Here is an 18,945-nt window from a genome sequence, read left to right as displayed (position 1 = left end):
TTTGTTTGCAGGCCATTTTCAGTGGTACTCAGGTATCACTTCTGGCAGGACTCAGAGGATCTTATGTGGAACAAGGACTGGAACCTGACTGGCTGCATGCAAGGCAAGCACCCTTCCTACTATACTATATTTTATACTTAGTTTAATAGGAAGCATATCTCTGCAGTAGAAGGGGTTTGGAGGATGGGAAAGGTTAGTACAGGGATGAGGGCACTGGAACAACCATGAGGGAAGCAGACACTCTGGTGAAGATGTTGTGTTGGAATGTTTTATGCCTAAAACTCTCCCAGTTTTGTAAATTAGTATTCTCAGTATTATAAATCATGGTACCTAAAACAAAACCAAAATTTTTATTTAAAAAAAGCCACACTTGAGTATATTTTTGCCTCCAACAATTAAAAAAAGTACTGTAGTAAAAATAACAAAAAAGGGGGGTATATAAAAATTTACATGGCAAAAAGTAACTAGGGCTAAAATGAAAAGATGTCCTGTGGAAAGTGTGAAAGCATTACACTCAATACGTCAGAATATGAGATTAATATTTAACCCATATAAAGTATGCATGAGCCCCTCCATAACAACAACAACAAAAAAACTAATAATGCCATCAAAATTGAATAGATTAGATGGACAAACATTTCTCCAAAGAGAAGAATATACAGTAGGTTAATTAAAAATTATTTATGGTCTCTTATTAATTAGACAAATCCAAATCAAAGTGATACTGCAATATTTCAACACCAGTAAAAAGGCATATGTCAAAATTATTGGAAAAATAGTATTGGTGAGGATGTGGTAAAAAATGTACATCCATTATATATGGGGATATTGTCAGATTTAGCTTTCATGGAAGACAGTATGGAGATGTCACAAAAAATTAAAAAGAGGGCTTTCATATGACTTAGTGATCCTATTTTTTTGGCATTTACCCCCAATCAAAAAATTTTACTTTAAAAATATATATTCACACATATTTTCATTGACGGGATATGGAAACAACCCAAATTTTCAACAACAAACTAATGAATGGATACAAAAGCTAATATATATATATATATATATATATATATATATATATGCAATGGAACAACATGCACTGATAGTAAAATGTAAATTTCTCTGTTCATTGCTACTTGGGTAAAACTGGAGGGTATGGTGTTAAGCAAAATAAGTAAGACATAAGAGGAAAAATACCCATGATCACTTCATTTTCTGGTATATGGAACAAAGAAACAAGGGGATAGACAGAATCAAACAAGGGGATAGACAGAATCAAACAATGAAAAACTGTTGACTCGGATTACAAAACAGATCACTCAACATTGTGGGGTTGGCTGGGTGTGAGGTAGAATGAGGTTGACCACTAGAATTAATATTGGGCTGTTGGTAGAGGAGCTTGGGAACTTCAAAAGTGGTAAGGCATAGTAACTATATGCATCAAGATCATTAAGATTAATACTATTTTTAAAATATTACTTAAGCTACAATAATGAAGTAAGAGGGGTATTAGCCTTTGTATAAACAATATTTATTGACAATGAATCAGTTTGCTCTGTGCTAGTAAGAGAACAAAAAGGATATGGTTTTGATTCCTTTGACAACATGTTGGCAATTTACAGAAAAAAAAATTATGTAATATCCAGAATCCAGGACACAATTCTTGACGATCAACTTTCTAATACCAGATTACTGATGATTAATCACAAGATAATGGAGAAAGATGATGTGTCTGATTTGGATAAGTTAATCATTACTCTTCAAATAAAGAACAATTTAATTATTACTACAAAGATTGCAGATATATACTGCAAAGAATCGTACTGTAGCATAGATTAAGAAAGCTATCCTGGAGCAAGGCATTAAAACTTAATTTAGATTAAAAATCCCAGCAATGATATGATTTGTTTTGGAGTATGAATATTTCCTGTATGGTCATTTCATAAAGTTGCTTGTTTTGTTTTGTTTTGTTGACATACCTTGGTGTACTCAGTTATCACTCCTGGAAATGCTTAGATATGCTGTGACAAGGATTGAACAGGGATTGGCACATGTAAGGCAAGTGCTTTACTCACTAGACTATTTCTCCAACCCTGAAGAAACTTTTTCAATATAAGAATGATTCTACCTCATTTTTTCTGTTTGAATATGTAGTAAAGTAAATACTCTGTACCTCCACTTTTGAAGGACTGTCATGAGAACATGAACATCTGTAACAATTTCTTATGGGTGAAGTTTGTGGTGAAATATTCAACTCGTGTGCTGAGTTGTTAACTATTCCTAGAAAAGAAGAATATTCATTAAATAAAAGAAAGTTATATTGCTGGAATGATGGTGAATACATAAAATTGATCCAATTCTCCTTGCTGAAATGCCACAAACATTGGATTATCAAAATCATTCATGTATTTGAACTATTATGTCTAGTAACATAATCTTTATAAATAATCACTATATACAAATTTCTAATGAGTTATCACTACTTCAAAAGAGACAAAACTTTGATCTTTGACCATAATTTAACATCAGCTATCTTTAACTAATCAAAATGTCAGTGTCAAAATTAATTGCTTTTAAAACTATTCATGACTTAATATGGCTGAATTTAGCAAAACTATGCTTTTGAAAGATTGTATTCATTTAAGAAGTATGTCAAATGTTAAAGAGGAAGAAAAGATTGGAGAAAAGTTTTTGAAATGACCAAGGATATAGAGGAAAACAGTGGAGCTACAGAAATGAAAAAGAGGAAAAAACAAGAGAAATTAATGAGGCAGATCAGACAAAAAGAGATACAAAAGTACAAGGAAGAAGAGTCACAAAAGATAAATCATGTTTTTATTGGGGTGAAAAAGGAAGGATAAAAGAAAATATGAACTTGATTTTATTTTAAATTTGAGATGTTTTCTGTTTTGTCAATAGTTTGTGGTACATAGTATTTCTGTGATGTAGGCTATTAGGAATATTTTCCATGACTTAGAAATCTAACAAGGTATAGAAAAAAATTAATGTATAATCCACTAAAAGAAATGGAAAATAGGATGTATTGTTTATGCCTGTGGTGTGTGGGGATTTCTTTGAGGTAGAATTTTCTGTACTGTGACTTTTTGAATCACACTGTCAGTGGCATACTCAACCAACAAAGGACACAACAGGAACCCTAACTTTTCCACACTTTGAAAATTTTGAAGTCATATTCACCAATCATTCAAATATATTGGCTGAATACAAAATACATATACAAATTTTATGAGATCCTTCACTTTACAGCTATGAATTTTGAAATTAGGTAAAACAATCTAAAATAATATAGCATAGTAATAATTATGTCCTGAAAACCAGAACAATAAGTATTTTTCCTTTTCTTACCTCTCGTTTCAACAAGACTTGCTTTTTTGATTGGTGTTCCACACTTCTATATAGTACAATATTAAAGATAAAAAATAATTAATGACTGAAATTCTGGAAAAAAAAAGCTTTTCTGCCAATCTAAATTAAGGAGGTTTTGTTATTATTATTATTATTGCTGTCTTTGTTGTTGTTATTCCTCTCTATCCTCTAGCTTTTTTATGAAATTTCTCTCAGGGACAATACATACATTTGAGATATCAAGATAGCCTAGGTATAATAAGGTGTAATCAACTTCCTAAGATACCTTTCCTTCCACAGGGATCTCTAATTTGACTAATTCAAAATAAATTTAATATTTAGTCGTGTACTAATTTGCTTTGCCTCTTATAGTTCTCCGTTTGTTTTATGACAGTGTTATTCAAAGTTTATTGTCAGGATCAGCGAGATAGTACAGCAGGCAAGGTTGTTGTATTTTACAAGGCTGATCCAGATTCAATCCTGAGCACCCCATTTGGTGCCCTGATTACTTTCAGGAATGTTCCCTGGGCACAGAGTCAGGATTAAGCTCTGAACACCACTTGGAATGGTCCAAAGATGCATTCCCTGAAAAAAACTTTAGTTTCATTCAATTTGATCAGTATAATTCATTGCAGTTCAATGTAGTGATTATTGAATATGTTGATTTAATATCAGAATGTACCATCTCTGACTCTAATTTTATTGTAATAATATTTCTCTGGGTTGGTCTGACATAGAAGCCATATTTATATATTATTTATCTTTGTCCTATGTAATCTTGTTTCTTCATTTTCTCTCTATTCTTTTATATTACAGGGCTTTTTCAATCACAAATAATCAATAAATACTAGCTATTAACATTTTATAATAGCTATTCATATTAGTTTATATAGTGAGTTCAAAACAATGATAATACTTCTAAGAAGGATCAGCTTATAAGTAATTCTTAAAATCTAATCAAATAAGTAAATCTTAATAAAGCAGACAGATTACAGAATTGAAAGTAAATACGTAAATGAATAATCACCATACAAAAGTTTGAGACAATTTTATACCTTTAATTCAGGATGACTATCTTTTATAATTGGTTGATAAACTGAAGTTGTTGAAGCTTTGCAAACATTCTTTGAACTACTTTTAGGTGGATGAATAGAATTTATTGTAGGTTCTAAAATTAAATGAATAAAAACATTGTATTTTAAATTGCTTATTTAAGTGTAATTAAAAGCCAATAAACTATAATTATCTTAACGAAGTCGTTTTGTGATATTTTAAAAAATATAAACTATGACCCACAATTGCAATCCAAGTAGCATTTTTAATTCTTTTAAAATTTTTATTACATTTATAATTCATTTAGGATTCTCATATACTGAAAATGCTGCTAAGTAGTCTATCATACAAGAGTAGTATTAATTTTCTAGAACTTTATTCTATGTATTGTTTTAGACTACCTCCATAAATTCAACACACACATGCTCTAGGTTTTAATAATTTGATGATTATTATTTCGAAGCATTTCATTATCTGGATAAGTCACTATTCTACCCAATATCATATTGTTTGGGTTAAGTGTGTTGCTTTTATAAATAATCTTTATGCACTCTCAACATGTTGTTTGTTGGATGTATTTTTTTCATTTCTACTAGGTAAATACCTAGCAGTGTCATATGGAAGACATACCACTCCTGGGAATATATATACCCCAGAGAAGCAAAAAAGTATAGTTGAAGTGACATCTGCACTTGTTTGTTCATTGCAGCACTCTACAATAGCCAAAATCTGGAAAAACATGAGTGCCCAAGAACAGATGACTGGTTAAAAAAACTTTGGTACATCTACACAATGGAATACTATGTAGCTGTTAGAAAAGATGAAGTCATGAAATTTACATACAAGTGATACTACATGGAAAGTATCATGAAATGAGTCAGAAAGAGAGGGATAGACAGAAAGATTGCATTCATCTGGGGAACATAAAGTAACAAAATAGGAGACTAATACCCAAGAGTGGCTGAGATTAGTACCAGGAGGTTTGCTCCTTGGCTTGGAGGCCAGCCACATATGCTAGGGGAAAAGGCAGCTCAGATAGAGAAGGGAGCACCAAATAAAGGGTGTTGGGAGGATCCTCCCAGGATGGGAGAAGCATGCTGTAAGTAGACTATAGACCAAACATGATTGCCACTCAATGCCTCTTTTGCAAACCACAACACCCAAAAGGAGAGAGAGAACAAAAGAGAATGCCCTGCCACAGAGTCAGTGTGGGATGGGGGAACAGGGGTGGGAAGGATACTGGAACCCATGGTGGTGGAAAATGGGCACTGATGGAGGGATGGGTATTTGGTCATTGTATAATTGAAACCCAAGCACAAAAATTTGTAAGTCTACAACTGTTCCTAATGGTGTTTCACTAAAAAAAAATTTAAAAAAAGACATTGTTTTCAAAAGTAGTTGTGTCATTCTATATGTCTCATAGCAGAGCATCAGAGATACAATTATTACACAACTATGTTGATACTTAGTAAATAGAAGAATATATTGAAGATCAAATTTAATTAAATTTTAAAGTAACTAGACAAAGACTGAGTAATTTATATAAAAATATTAACTCAGAAGTAAAGAACCAAACTTTCAGTGTCAGGAAAATTAGTGAAAAAAGCAGATGGGAGTCTATAGATAGCAAAAAAAAAATAGCAATAATTAACTACTGTGAAAAATATGTGGAGAAATTTCTACAACAAACTCCAGGGAAAAATTTCTTGAAAGAACAGTATGCTAAAAGTAATTTACTATTATTAAACAGGTAATATGAAGAAATTCTTATGAAGAAATCATGTAGCTAAAAACATTTCCTCTAAGAAAAATTCAAGCTCAAAGTACTTGATACCTGAATTGTAGCATGTATCTGAGAAATAAATTGCACCAATTATGCACACAATTTTCTGGAAAATTTAAAAGTGAATTCTCTTTACAAGTAATTTTTGTGTTAAGAATCTCTCTGACACTGAAATCATTATAAGAAATTATGAGAAAGAAAACCTAGATCAAGGAAACCTGAAGTCAACCTCACCCATTCCCCATGAAAAGAGAAAAGATCAAATAATATACAATAGCGATAATGCATATCAGTAAAGTTATTTTAAAATGCAGAGTTGATTTAACATATAGAACTGACCACTATTAAAAGAAAAATATAATAGGTGAATATCTTAAAGATCAGAGAAAATATGTAAAAATCAATAGTCATTTGTAATGAACAAAAAAAACCCCCACTGTTTGTACCACAGGAATATAAGGATATGTCTTACCTCTGATGAAGTTTACCTTCACATCTGTCAAACTATAGTTCACACTTATAATAACTTTTCCTTCACTATCACTATCACTATCACCAACTTGTGTAACAATTTGCTCAAGCGGGCACCAGTAACGCCCCCTTTCGTCCCTCTCATGTGCTAGTGTAGCCAGATGGCATATTGAGGGCTCTTTCAGGGTCAAGGGAATGAGGACCATCATTGTTACTGTTTTGGCATATCGAGTACGCCACGGGTAGCTTGCTAGACTCTGCCGTGTGTGCTGTATACTCTCAGAAATAACTTTTCCTTATTTTTTGAAAAATATTAGGATGCACATCATCAATATCTTGTTCTACATTGCCTCAGAGGTCCTTGCCAACAAGAAAAGTAAATAAAAAGTGACTCCAAAGAAAATCCTAGTATATTAATTTGGAAAATTAAAAATTTTTACATATCTATAGACATGCAAAAGTCCTAGAATAACTATGCCATTCTAGAAGTATAATAAATGTTTTAAACAGCCAAAATTTCAGACTAGTTATAAAACTTCATAAATGATGAATACGTGTATTCTCACAACAGGGAAATAGATAAATACAAGGAAATATCTCCAACTAAGGCTCCCAATATTTTAATATACTTCATTAAAATAGTTCCACTACAATTTTGCTGATAAGCTGATGATGAAATTTACATGAGAAAAGAAAATGAATTAAAATAGAAAAAATGCTAAAGAAGAAAACAAAGCAAATTGGTATTGGCAAAATAAACATATTCACACATAGTAATGGAATAGAAAATAGAAAAAGTCAGAGAGAAACTATTTGAAAATAGCATATCATATATTTAGAATTTTAAAAAAAAGCTACCTGAAGTCAACATTAACAAAACTAATTTTTAGTGAAAAAAGAGCTTACAAATGCTTCTTAAAGCAGATTTTACAAAATTAAAACATAAAAAAATGACAATTATGACAACTCAAACTATCCATACCTATGAGAATAAATAAAATTAAAATTATTGATAATCCCAATGTTTAATAAGATGCAAAAAACTCTTACATTGCTGATGGAAATGTAAAACCTGTTAGCTGTTATGAAAATAGTTTGGATTTAATTTATAATAAGATATAAATTAGTAAGTTAATTATAAAATTTAGTTATATAATTTATATTCTTAAATATACATCTACTACAGCATTGCATTCAAAACTTACTGCATTGTTTATTGAAATTATATTTAATTTCAGTACAAAGACTTATTTTTGGTATTTTTTATTTTATTTGAGGTCTCACTCAGGAGTACTCAGGGATTTACATTCAGGGATCACTCATGAAGATTCAGGGACCATTTGGGGTGACAGATTAGGGAAGTTCCTGACCAGCTGTCCTATCTCTCTCCAGACCCTAATACAAATACTTTTAATCTTTCTATCTTAATCACCATAACTCATAAACAATTCACATTTCCCTCAACAAGTGAATGCATACATTATGTGGAGTAGTATTCAGCAGTAAAAAAGAAGAAACTACTGAAACATTCAATAATTTGGATAAAGTTCAATACATTAGGCAGAATGAAAGACATTATCAAAAGATCAAATACAACAAAATATTCTCCAAGGAAAAAGAGATATAGTAAGGGAAAACTTAGTGATTAATCAGTAGGAGGTAGAATTACTGACTTCAGAAATAAATTTCAGGAACTTTGAAACTGTTCATAATTAACTGTGGTTGGTCAAATATAAATGCACATACATGTGTTCAAATTTAAGTTATTGTACAAAACTTCCCATTTTCCTTTAGAGGATTATTTTTCAAACTTTCCTTCAGATCTATATATCATGGAATGAAGAAAAAGAGAAACATGCTCAGAAGTAACTCAGAGAATCTACAACTCTTCTTAGAAAAAAGCAAGTTACATAAAAGGTGGTGAGGCAGCAAAATTGTAAAAACTGTGTATAATATTTCAGAGTTCATACTCAAGTGTTCAATAATGAAATGGAAACTACAAACATCTGATTATTAAAAATGGAAATGAGGGTCATATAGATTAACAAGAAACACTGACTTGTAATGCCAAAATTGTACATTTCAAATTAAAAGAAATATAATGACTCATGCCTCTCACTTAGAGTTTCTTGGACATATAAACAAAATTCCTCTCTTCTAGATATGTGCAAATATGTTTTCATAATTAATACATTTCTTCCAGTTATGATTAACTAAATTTAAATATCTGCTCCTGAACAACTGCCGCAATTCAAAACTATAAATTTTGAATGGATTTATAGATTTAGTAGTGTATTGTCCGACTGGTAGCCTGTTAAATTAAGACAATATTTTTTATCTAATACCACTATGATTTTTAAACCAATGAAACTAGTGTAGGCTAGACTAGACATTAGAGTTTAGCAATGAGGTAATTGCTCTGAGGATAGATAATTTAGTTTGACAACATTTATTTATTATTTATTTTATTATTTATTATTTTTTAGTTTTGGAGTCATACTTTGCTATGTTCATAGCTTACTTCTCGCTCTGGGCTTAGGGGTCAGTGTTGACAGAGTGTAGAGGACCGACTGTATGTGATGTCAGGGATCAAACCAGATTGACTGCATGCAGGTCAACAACCTTATTTTCTGTGTTACTTTTAGAGCACTTAGTTTAACTACTATACTTAATAGATATATGTCTTGCATTACCACCATTTTGTGTGTTGCAATGAATGTCATTAAAAATGTTGGACTTAAGTAACAAGACTCATAAAATTCATATAAAATTTATATAAAATTTATATAATCCTGAATGGAATACAATAGCTAATCTAAAGAAAACTTACCTCTACTGAGGTTGCTAAGGCTTGATTATACCAATAGACACATTTATGGAGTAAAATTGAGCCTTTTAAAATTTGATTTTCACTGGTAAGGATGAGAAGATTTACTACAAAAACATTTAATTTTTCCATAGAGATATAATACGGAGGAGAGATTATATTGTTTAGTTTTGAATGGATTTATAACTTTGGTAATATATTGTCTGAATGATTTTGATTTTGTCACCCTTACCATACCTGGTCTAAATAGGTAAATTCTAAGTAAAGGAAAAGTAAGTAAAGGCCCTCCCGTTGATCATCAATTTGCTCGAGCGGGCCCAGTAACGTCTCCATTGGAGACTTTGTTGTTACTGTGTCTGGCATATCGAATACGTCACGGGGAGCTTGCCCCAGGTAAATTCTAGCACTCTAAAAGATAGTATGCAGTGACATAGAAATACATAATAGAATAATATTTTAACAGGGCTAAGGGCAGCTTAGCAATTAGTGTACTTAATTTATGACCTATATCAGAGATTCTAAAATAATTGTAAGTATTAAAATTACATTTGATTTTTTAAATTTCATATTCTACTTATGCAACTTCAACAAATCATATAATCTGTCTGAAACCATGATAGTTTTAAATTCAAAATATTGTCAATAATCAATAATCAAATTCTCATAATAAAAGAGTGCATTATTGCTAATAAACACTAAATCTATTGCTTAGTATTCATCTACACTTAAGCAAAAGAGCCCATCATCAAACTAATCTTTTTCCTTTACTACTTAGTATATTTTTATCACAATATTTAATTACCGTATATTCCTTTACTTGTATTCTGCTCAGTAACAGGATGAATTAACTTCATCTTACCATAAATCTTTTTCTTCTTTGGATAAAAAGCTTTAAAAATATAATAAAACATTTGCTTTTAATAATAATAATACAAGAATTAATCAAGATCAGCTATCTTTTCATGCCCAAGAGAAAGTTAATGTTCCAATTCATATGTAAGATTATGAAGCAAGAAAAAAACAAGATGGAAAGGATATGTAATGAAAGGAAATAATTACCTTGAAATGTTATCTTTGCAAGTTAAAAGCTATATTGTAATGAACAGAATTTTCTTCAGGCACATATTCAGTAACTAAATATTTATATGTTTGTAAATTGGTATCTATCTATAAATGCAGATTTAACATAGTCCTAGATATAGATAGTAGCACTGTTCTCCCATTGTTCATTGATTTGCTTGAGCGGGCCCAGTAATGTCTCCATTGTGAGATTTGTTGTTACTGTGTTTGGCATATCAAAAACGTCATGGGTAGCTTGCCAGGCTTTGCCATGTAGGCGAGATACTTGTGGTATCTTGCTGGGCTCTCCGAGAGGGGTAGAGGAATCGAACCCGGCTCGGCTGGGCTGGCCGTGCGCAAGGCAAACGCCCTACCGTTGTACTATTGCTCCAGTCCTAGACATAGATAATATAAATATTTATATCTAAGCATACTTTTATTCACCACATAGCATACATATTATATACATATTATGTCATACATTATATACACACTTTACATGTATACTCATGCATATAAATGCACACACATATATATTATATATACATATATATTATATTGAGTATCAGTGACTTTGAGAAATGCAAAGGTAGGAATCAAAATATAATAAATCATCATTGTTACCTTCATTACGCATATCATGGCACTGTGAACTATACAGTAAGAATGATATAAAGTACAAGGAACTCAAGAAGAATCTTTCAAACAGTGGTCCAGGGGCCTTTTCCACCCTTTCTAGGTCAGCCAGGCCAAATGACTTAATACTAGGGCTAAAGTATGATATTGTGCTGCAATTCTCGTAGTGATCATGAGCCTCGAGGCCATGCAATACCTGGCATCTACAGGAGTCAAGTGAAGGCAAGATATATGTATTATCTCTTGTACTATCTCCAATTATGACTAAAAAGAAAATCTTTATGAATTGTCAACTGTAGAAGAACTTAAAAAATTGTAACATTCTGAGATACAGATACAGTGAACAAATCTTTCTTGGATAAAGAGGAAATGTTACTTGAGTTCTAGGAATGGTCAGTGGTCTTATCTGTTTGGCTAATGAAATAATTAGCTTTACAATGGGCAAACACGCTCAGGTTCCCTAAAGTCATTTGGGAATACTAGCTTTCTTTTCAGAAAATGAAATTGTGACTCAAAGAAATTATATGTCATTTAACAGTGATTTACTATACTCACTAGAAAATACAAAAGCTTGGCTTGGATTTAATTTGGCTTAAGTTTACACGTCACAACAGAATTTAGCTGCCTTTTAAAAAGACATAGTCTAAAATAAAGATTAAAAAGTTAACTTGGGGGTCTGGAGTGAAAGTACACTGGGTAGGACGTTTGCCTAGCTGGCAACTGCCCATGTTCAATCCCAGCATCCCTTATAGTCCCCGGAGAAGTGCCAGGTGTAATCCCTGGATGCAGAGCCACATGTAACCCGTTAGAATTGCTGAGTTGGACCCAAAAGCCAAAACAAAAAAGAAAAGTTAACTTTCGGTTGGATGCTAAATAATAATGAGTGGTTGAATAAATAAGTTTTGTTTAAGAGGAAAAATTAAATTTGAGGACCTGAAGACAAAATCAGCCATAACAGAAATGTAAGTGTAATTAAACATTCTACAAAATGGGTTTGAGGGAGATAAAAACAAAAACCGCTGATTTTCTATGAGTAGTCTGTTAGATATTTTATCATCACATAAAACAAAATCATAACTTCAAATTGCAAATTTTAATCAATATTATTAACTTAATTTAATGTTTGCTATAATTAAAATGTGATAAATTTAAAAATCTGGCTGAAATTGGACACAGTAGCAATATTATGACCTGCCTTTCCTTTAAACTTTCATGTCTTTATTTTTTCCTTTATCTCCTCCACATTTATCCTTTCTTCTCTGCTTTTTCTGTTACTATCTATTCTTTCAACACTGAGAACACCATGTTGACATACAATAAGAATTACCTTATACACATTTTTAAAGTGTCAGTAGCCAAAAAATACATCTTATAAGGTATTAGGAAGAAGTTGGTTTAAATTATGATATAAGCAAGTTTGTCTTGAATCACTTGACAAAATCATGTTCATATAAATTTTAATATGTATGTCTATTTTTCAGCTTTAACTGTAATGGAAAATGCTAGAACTATGTGCAGTTTGCAAAGGTGGTATCAATTATAAGTAAAAATGTGACCCCAAAATGATTTTTACACAAATACATAGAAAATCACCTACTACATAAGTATTTCAGCATTTAATGTTCTTACGTTCAGAGTATTTTTCATCCTGTCCTTTGTAATCAAAGGCATTTTTTTCTATTTCTTCTCTCTTAAGGCCATTTTCTTGCATTTTTTGTAAGTGATAAGCCATTTTTTTCTCTAGAAGGGCTTGTTTCTAAAATATCAAAGAAAATGTATTAGTTAATTTAAATTTGGCCTTAGAAATGCAAAACAAATACAATGTTAACGATATAATGGAATTGATTAGTCATTCAGTCTTATGACTTGGATTATTATCCAAATATAATGTGGGGAAGGTAATTAACAAATTTCCAAATTAACACATGCATCTAGGGAACAAACGCACACACAATGAATCCATTTCTTAACTAGTAACTTAACCTGGTGGGTTTAGATAATTTCTAGATCATCTTCAATTGGTCAATTCATGAGTGTCTTAAACAAAAGTTTTCCAGATCTACCACTGGTAAACAAAATTCAGAACAAGATGTATGACTTCCCTTGTGAATGTTAGACCTAATCTGGCTGTACCAGATAGGATATAATAACAACAATGAAGAACCCAAGTAATCCTCAAATGTTTCCCCTAAAATTTTCAGCAGGATAACAGTTTGATACATGAGTGTAAAATATATCACCGGAAGGACAAAGAAAAGAAGATCCTAAAAGACTAGGGTATGTAGTTTATACCAAATTATAATGCCTAGTCTCTCAGCCAGCCAAGATAAATGTTACAAGTTTGAGATTGTTTCGCAAAGAACTAAAATAGTTCTTGCCTAAATAATGAGAGAAAACTTTAAATGTAGTTTATCCCAGTTTAAATATAGTTTTTCCTGTTTAAAAATTCTTAAAAACACTATCTATAATAAACACTTCCATATATACTATTTGGGCTGGAGCAATAGCACAGCGGGTAGGGTGTTTGCCTTGCACACAGCCAACATGACTGACCTGAGTTCAATTCCTCCGCCATCTCGGAGACCCTGGCAAGCTACCGAGAGTATCTCACCCCCACAGCAAAGCCTGGCAAGCTACCGGTGACTTATTTGATATGTCAAACACAGTAACAAGTTTCACAATGTTACTGTGACCACTCGATGAACAACAGAAGGATAGTGAACAGTGATATATACTACTTAAACTTGAAAATTAGGAGCTGGAGTGACACTACATCGGGTAGGGCATTTGCCTTGCACGTGGCCGACATGGGTTCGATTCCCAGCATCCCATATGGTCCCCCGAGCACTGCTAGGAGTAATTCCTAAGTACATAGCCAGGCATAACCCCTGAGCATTGCCAGGTGTGACCCAAAAAGAAAAAAAAACTTGAAAATTAATACTATTTATATGTAGAATATGAAAATATTTTAACACACAATAAGTAAAGGTCAAATCTGACTTTCAAGCAATTAATATATATATATGAAGACACAGGAACTATTACTGAAAATATGACCGACCCAGAGATGACTCGTATGTCAAGTTTAGAACTTTAAGACATATAAACCCATTGCATTTCATATGTTTAAATGACACAGAAGAAACTGGATAATATTCAAAGTTTCAAAACCATTTTTAACACATAAAATGAGTAATACTGTGAAAATATAAATTGCAAAGAAAGAATCACATAGGCAATTATATATTATTGTGTATATATATAAAAGAAAATGAGAGAAAAACAATTGTGATATAAAGTAAGTTATTAGTGAGATGTGAGGCAACAAAAAAACAGCATGATATTGGAACAAAGACAGATACACAGACCAATGGAATAGGGTTGAATATTCTTACACACACCCTCAAATATGTGATTATCTAATCTTTGATAGGGAAGCAAGAAATATAAAGTGGAGCAAGGAAAGTCTCTTTAACATAGGGTGCTGGCAAAATTGAACAGTTACATGCAAAAAAAAATGGGCTCAGTTCTCTACCTAACACCATGCACAAAAGTCAGATCAAAATGGATTAAAGACCTCAAGATCAGACCAGAATGCATAAAGTACACTGAAGAAAAAGTCGACAAAACCCTCTGTGACACTGAAGTTAATGGTACCTTCAAGGACGGTAGGATAACATTGGGTTTGTCCTTTCAGCCTTGCCGTAGGGAACTTAGTTTACCTTAAAGCAATGTTTTCTGTATGGACACAGGAAGACAGTTAATATTATTGCTTTTGTAACTCGTGGGTTGATTGACTCCGAATAATATTTATTCCAGGGCATCTGATTTCTAGACTCAGTTGTCCTTAGTTCCTAGCACCCCAAAATCAGGGTCCTGATGAGGGACTGAATGGACCCAGGGCAAGCTGTGAGGTACCCTGGCATCTAAATGGACCAGGCCAAAGCACCACAATACTCAACTATAAGTTAAGAGCATGTTCATGGACAATTGCTGTCATGATCCAGAAGTAATGACGTGGTTATGACTCTGCTGGAGTTAGGAAGACTACTTGACCTGAGGACTGTGGTCTGGAATATATAGTGAGATGTCCACAGGAAAAACCAAACTTTAAGTTAATATATCTCTTACTGTGCTCATACAGAATGACATTGTTAGAAACATTAGATGTAGATTTACTACAACTATTTAAGTGGATTACTAGCAGAGGAAAGAAGAAAGCAACACACCCTGGACACACCCTGGATGGGATCTCTGCCCTTAAACAGATTTCTTAATAATCTGGAGTAATCTCCTTAGATGAGATTTTATCCTTGAGTTAATCTCCTGGAGGAGTCGCCTTACCTCTCTTTGTTGATTTGTTAATATTTGACTCATCTTTGTATCACTACCCTATGTGATTGCTATATAAACAAAGACTGTAAGAGTGGAAAGGGGCAGAGTCAGAATCCAGAGCAAAGGGCTCCAGAGAGAGGAGCAGAAGCTCTCCAGAAAGAGAAGCAGAAGGGCTCCAGAGAGAGCGACTGGAATAGACCAGAGGAGAGACTATAGATACAGAGTCAGAGAGACAGACAGAAGAGAGCACAGAAGCACACAGAGAGGCAGAGCAAAAAAGGAGGAGTGACCCCAATCTAGTCCATGAACAGAGGCTCGAGAGCACCAAAGTCTGGCAGTGAGAGACCCATCCCGAGAGCCTGCCAACAACACACACATCATCATCATCATCCTTTCCCCGTGAGCAATAAAATATTTATTACAAAGGATGAAATGTCACTGACCAAGCAAGTGGAAACAGAGATAAGCAAATGGAATAATATTAAACTAATAAGCTCCTGCACCTAAAAAATAACAGTGACCAGAATACAAAGATAGTCTACAGAATGGGAAAGGATATTCACCCAATACCCCTTTGAGAAGGGGTTAATATCAAGGATATTCAAGGCACTGGTTGAATTCTACAAAAAGAAAACATCCGAATCCCATCAGAAAATGGGGGGATGAAATGAACAGAAACTTTCTCAAAGAAGAAATCCGAATGGCCAAAAGGCATATGGAAAAATGCTCTTCATCACTAATCATCAGGGAGGTTCAGATCAAAACAACAATGATATATCATCTCATCCACAGACACTGGGTTGGAGTGATAGCACAGCAGGTAGGGCATTTGCCTTGCACGTGGTCGACCTGGCCGATCCAGGTTCGATTCTTCCACCCCCTCGAAGAGCCCGGCAAGCTACCGAGAGTATCTCGACTGCACGGAAAAGCCTGGAAAGCTACCTGTGATGTATTTGATATGCCAAACACGGTAACAAGTATCTCAATGGAGATGTTACCGGACCCGCTTGAGCAAATCAATGAACAATGGGAGGACAATGACAGTGACAGTGACCACAGACAATGGCACACATCCAAAAGAACAAAAGCAACCAGTGTTGGCATGAATGTGGGGAGAAGGGGATTCTCCTTCCCTGATGGTGAGAATACTGACTGGTTCAATCTTTATGGAAAACAATATAAACATTTCTCAAAAAACTAGAAATTAAGCTCCCGCTTGACCCTACAATACCACTCCTGGAAATATATCCTGGAGATAAAAAAAAATACAGTAAAAATGACATCAGTACTTGTATGTTTAATACAGTGCCATATATAATAGTCAGAATCTGGAAAAAAAAGAGTGTGTGAGAACAGATTATTGGTTAAAGAAACTTTGGTACATCTACACAATGGAATACTGTGCAGAAGTTAGGAAAGATAAAATCATGAAATTTGCATATAAGTGGATCAACATGGAGAGTATCATGCTAAATGAAATGAGTCAGAGAGAGGGACAGACACAGAATGACTGCACTCGTTTGTGAAATATAAAGTAACAGAATGGGAGACTAGCACCCAAGGATAATGGAGATAGGGACCAGGAGGATCGCTCCACACTTGGAAGCCAGCCTCACATGCTGGGGGAAAAGGCAGGTGGGATAGATAAGGGACCATGAAGTGAATGATGCTTGGAGGGCTTGCTTGGGATGGGAGATGCATGCTGAAAGTAGACTATAGACCAAACATGATAGTCACTTACTACCGTATTGTAAACCATAACACACAAAAGAAGAGAGAGAGTAAAAAGGAATGTGCCTGTGGTAGAGGTGGGGGTGGGAGGGGGGATGGGATGAGGTGGCAGGAGGGATACTGGGAACATTGGCAGTGGAGAATGGGCATTGGTGGAGGGTACTCGATCATTGTATGAATGAAATGTAATCACTAAAGTTTATAAGTCTGTAACTGTCTCTCACAGTGATTCACTGATATATATATATATATATATACACACATATATATATAGAGAGAAGCTAAATATAAATACGGAGGAGAGAACAAAACTGATAATTGATAATGATTTTCACTATCGCTGATATACTTATTGGAGATTCTACTCAGTGAAATCAGAGAAGAAAAAGGAAGAAGGTACTGAAGCAATAGTATAGCAGTTAGGGTGTTTGCCTTGCATGAATCAGCCCTAGGATTGATCCCCAACACCACATATTGTCCTGCAAGACCCACTAGAAATTATTTCTGAGTATAGAGACAGGAATAACCCTGAGAACTGATAAATGTGTCCCTGACTCTCCCTGCAGTGTGTGTGTGTGGGGGGGGGTGGAGGGAGGGAGGGGCTTGTAGAGAAGAAAAAGAAAGAAAAGGGTATCTACATATCTACATTTAGGGAGATATAAAACCACATTATTCATATACAGATAATATGATAATTAGGTAGAATATCACCCGCATCAAAGAAAAAAAAAAACACTGGAACTAATGCCTAATGGGCACTCCCAGTGCCAGAGTTTGGTCCACTGCACTAGTTTTCCACTACAATTGGCCAGGACTCCTCAAATGTTAATTGGTTTTAAAAATACGGTATTTTTGTTGTGTCTTTTTTAGGAAAAATTATGATAGTATACTTTTATTTTGCTGGGTAATTCTATTTCTCTCAAAAACAAAAACAAAAACAAAAACAAAAACAAAAAATTCTATTTCTCTCAAAAACAAAAATACTTTCAGAAAGATCTTCAGAGGCTTTTGGAGTCAGTTTGGAGGAATTATCCCGTGGGGAAAAATATTTGAAAATTTAACATTAAAAATTTGCAATTATAGTAAATTGAAATAAGCAGGGCCTTCTCTAATAGTTTATTAGAATGTTAGCAACTCCCTGACAATACTAAAAAGGCACAAATAAGCAAACAGTAGAAAAATTATCGTATTTAAAAATATTCAAATTTCAAATTAATTATTTAAAAATTGAGGAGTTGGAAAGATAGTGTTATGGGTAAGGCGCTTGCTTTGAAGTCAGCCAGCCTAGGTTTGTTTCCCAGCACTACATATATTCCCTGAGTCCTGCCCTGTAACCCCTGAGCACAAAGCCAGGAGTAATCCCTGAGCACCACTGACTGTGGCCCCAATCCCTTTCCTCAATTTTTTATATACAACAAAGACTATTATAATGCAGTTATGCAAATATTCCTTTTACATTCAGGGTTTTTCAATAAGAAACTACTTAATATGACTGCCTAGAATTTTAAAACAATATTTGTTGGTCATGATATAGAGTAACATTGGTGGTTAAAAATTATTTTCTCTCCTCCTTATACTTCTCTTATATTTTAAACCAAAAAAATGTTACAGATTTACAATGAGCTGATAGGAGAAAAATTGAGAATTTCTTCATGATACTCTAACGTGAAGCAAATTATAATTAATA

The 18,945-nt window shown here is 33.5% G+C and overlaps 1 protein-coding gene across 1 annotated transcript in view; it reads right to left on the bottom strand.

Annotated features, from left to right (window-relative positions):
- Positions 1–18,945, bottom strand: part of FSIP2 (fibrous sheath interacting protein 2) — an 89,232-nt gene that overhangs the window by 61,925 nt on the left and 8,362 nt on the right. Inside the window, exon 8 of the mRNA XM_056111959.1 lies at positions 12,822–12,948. Coding sequence (XP_055967934.1) covers positions 12,822–12,948 — 127 coding nt within the window. The remainder of the gene's footprint in view (positions 1–12,821; positions 12,949–18,945) is intronic.

Source organism: Sorex fumeus, unplaced genomic scaffold (assembly GCF_029834395.1).
Source record: "Sorex fumeus unplaced genomic scaffold, SorFum_2.1 ptg000014l, whole genome shotgun sequence".
NCBI classification, from domain to species: Eukaryota; Metazoa; Chordata; class Mammalia; order Eulipotyphla; family Soricidae; genus Sorex; species Sorex fumeus.
This window is presented reverse-complemented; position numbering and strand designations above follow the sequence as displayed.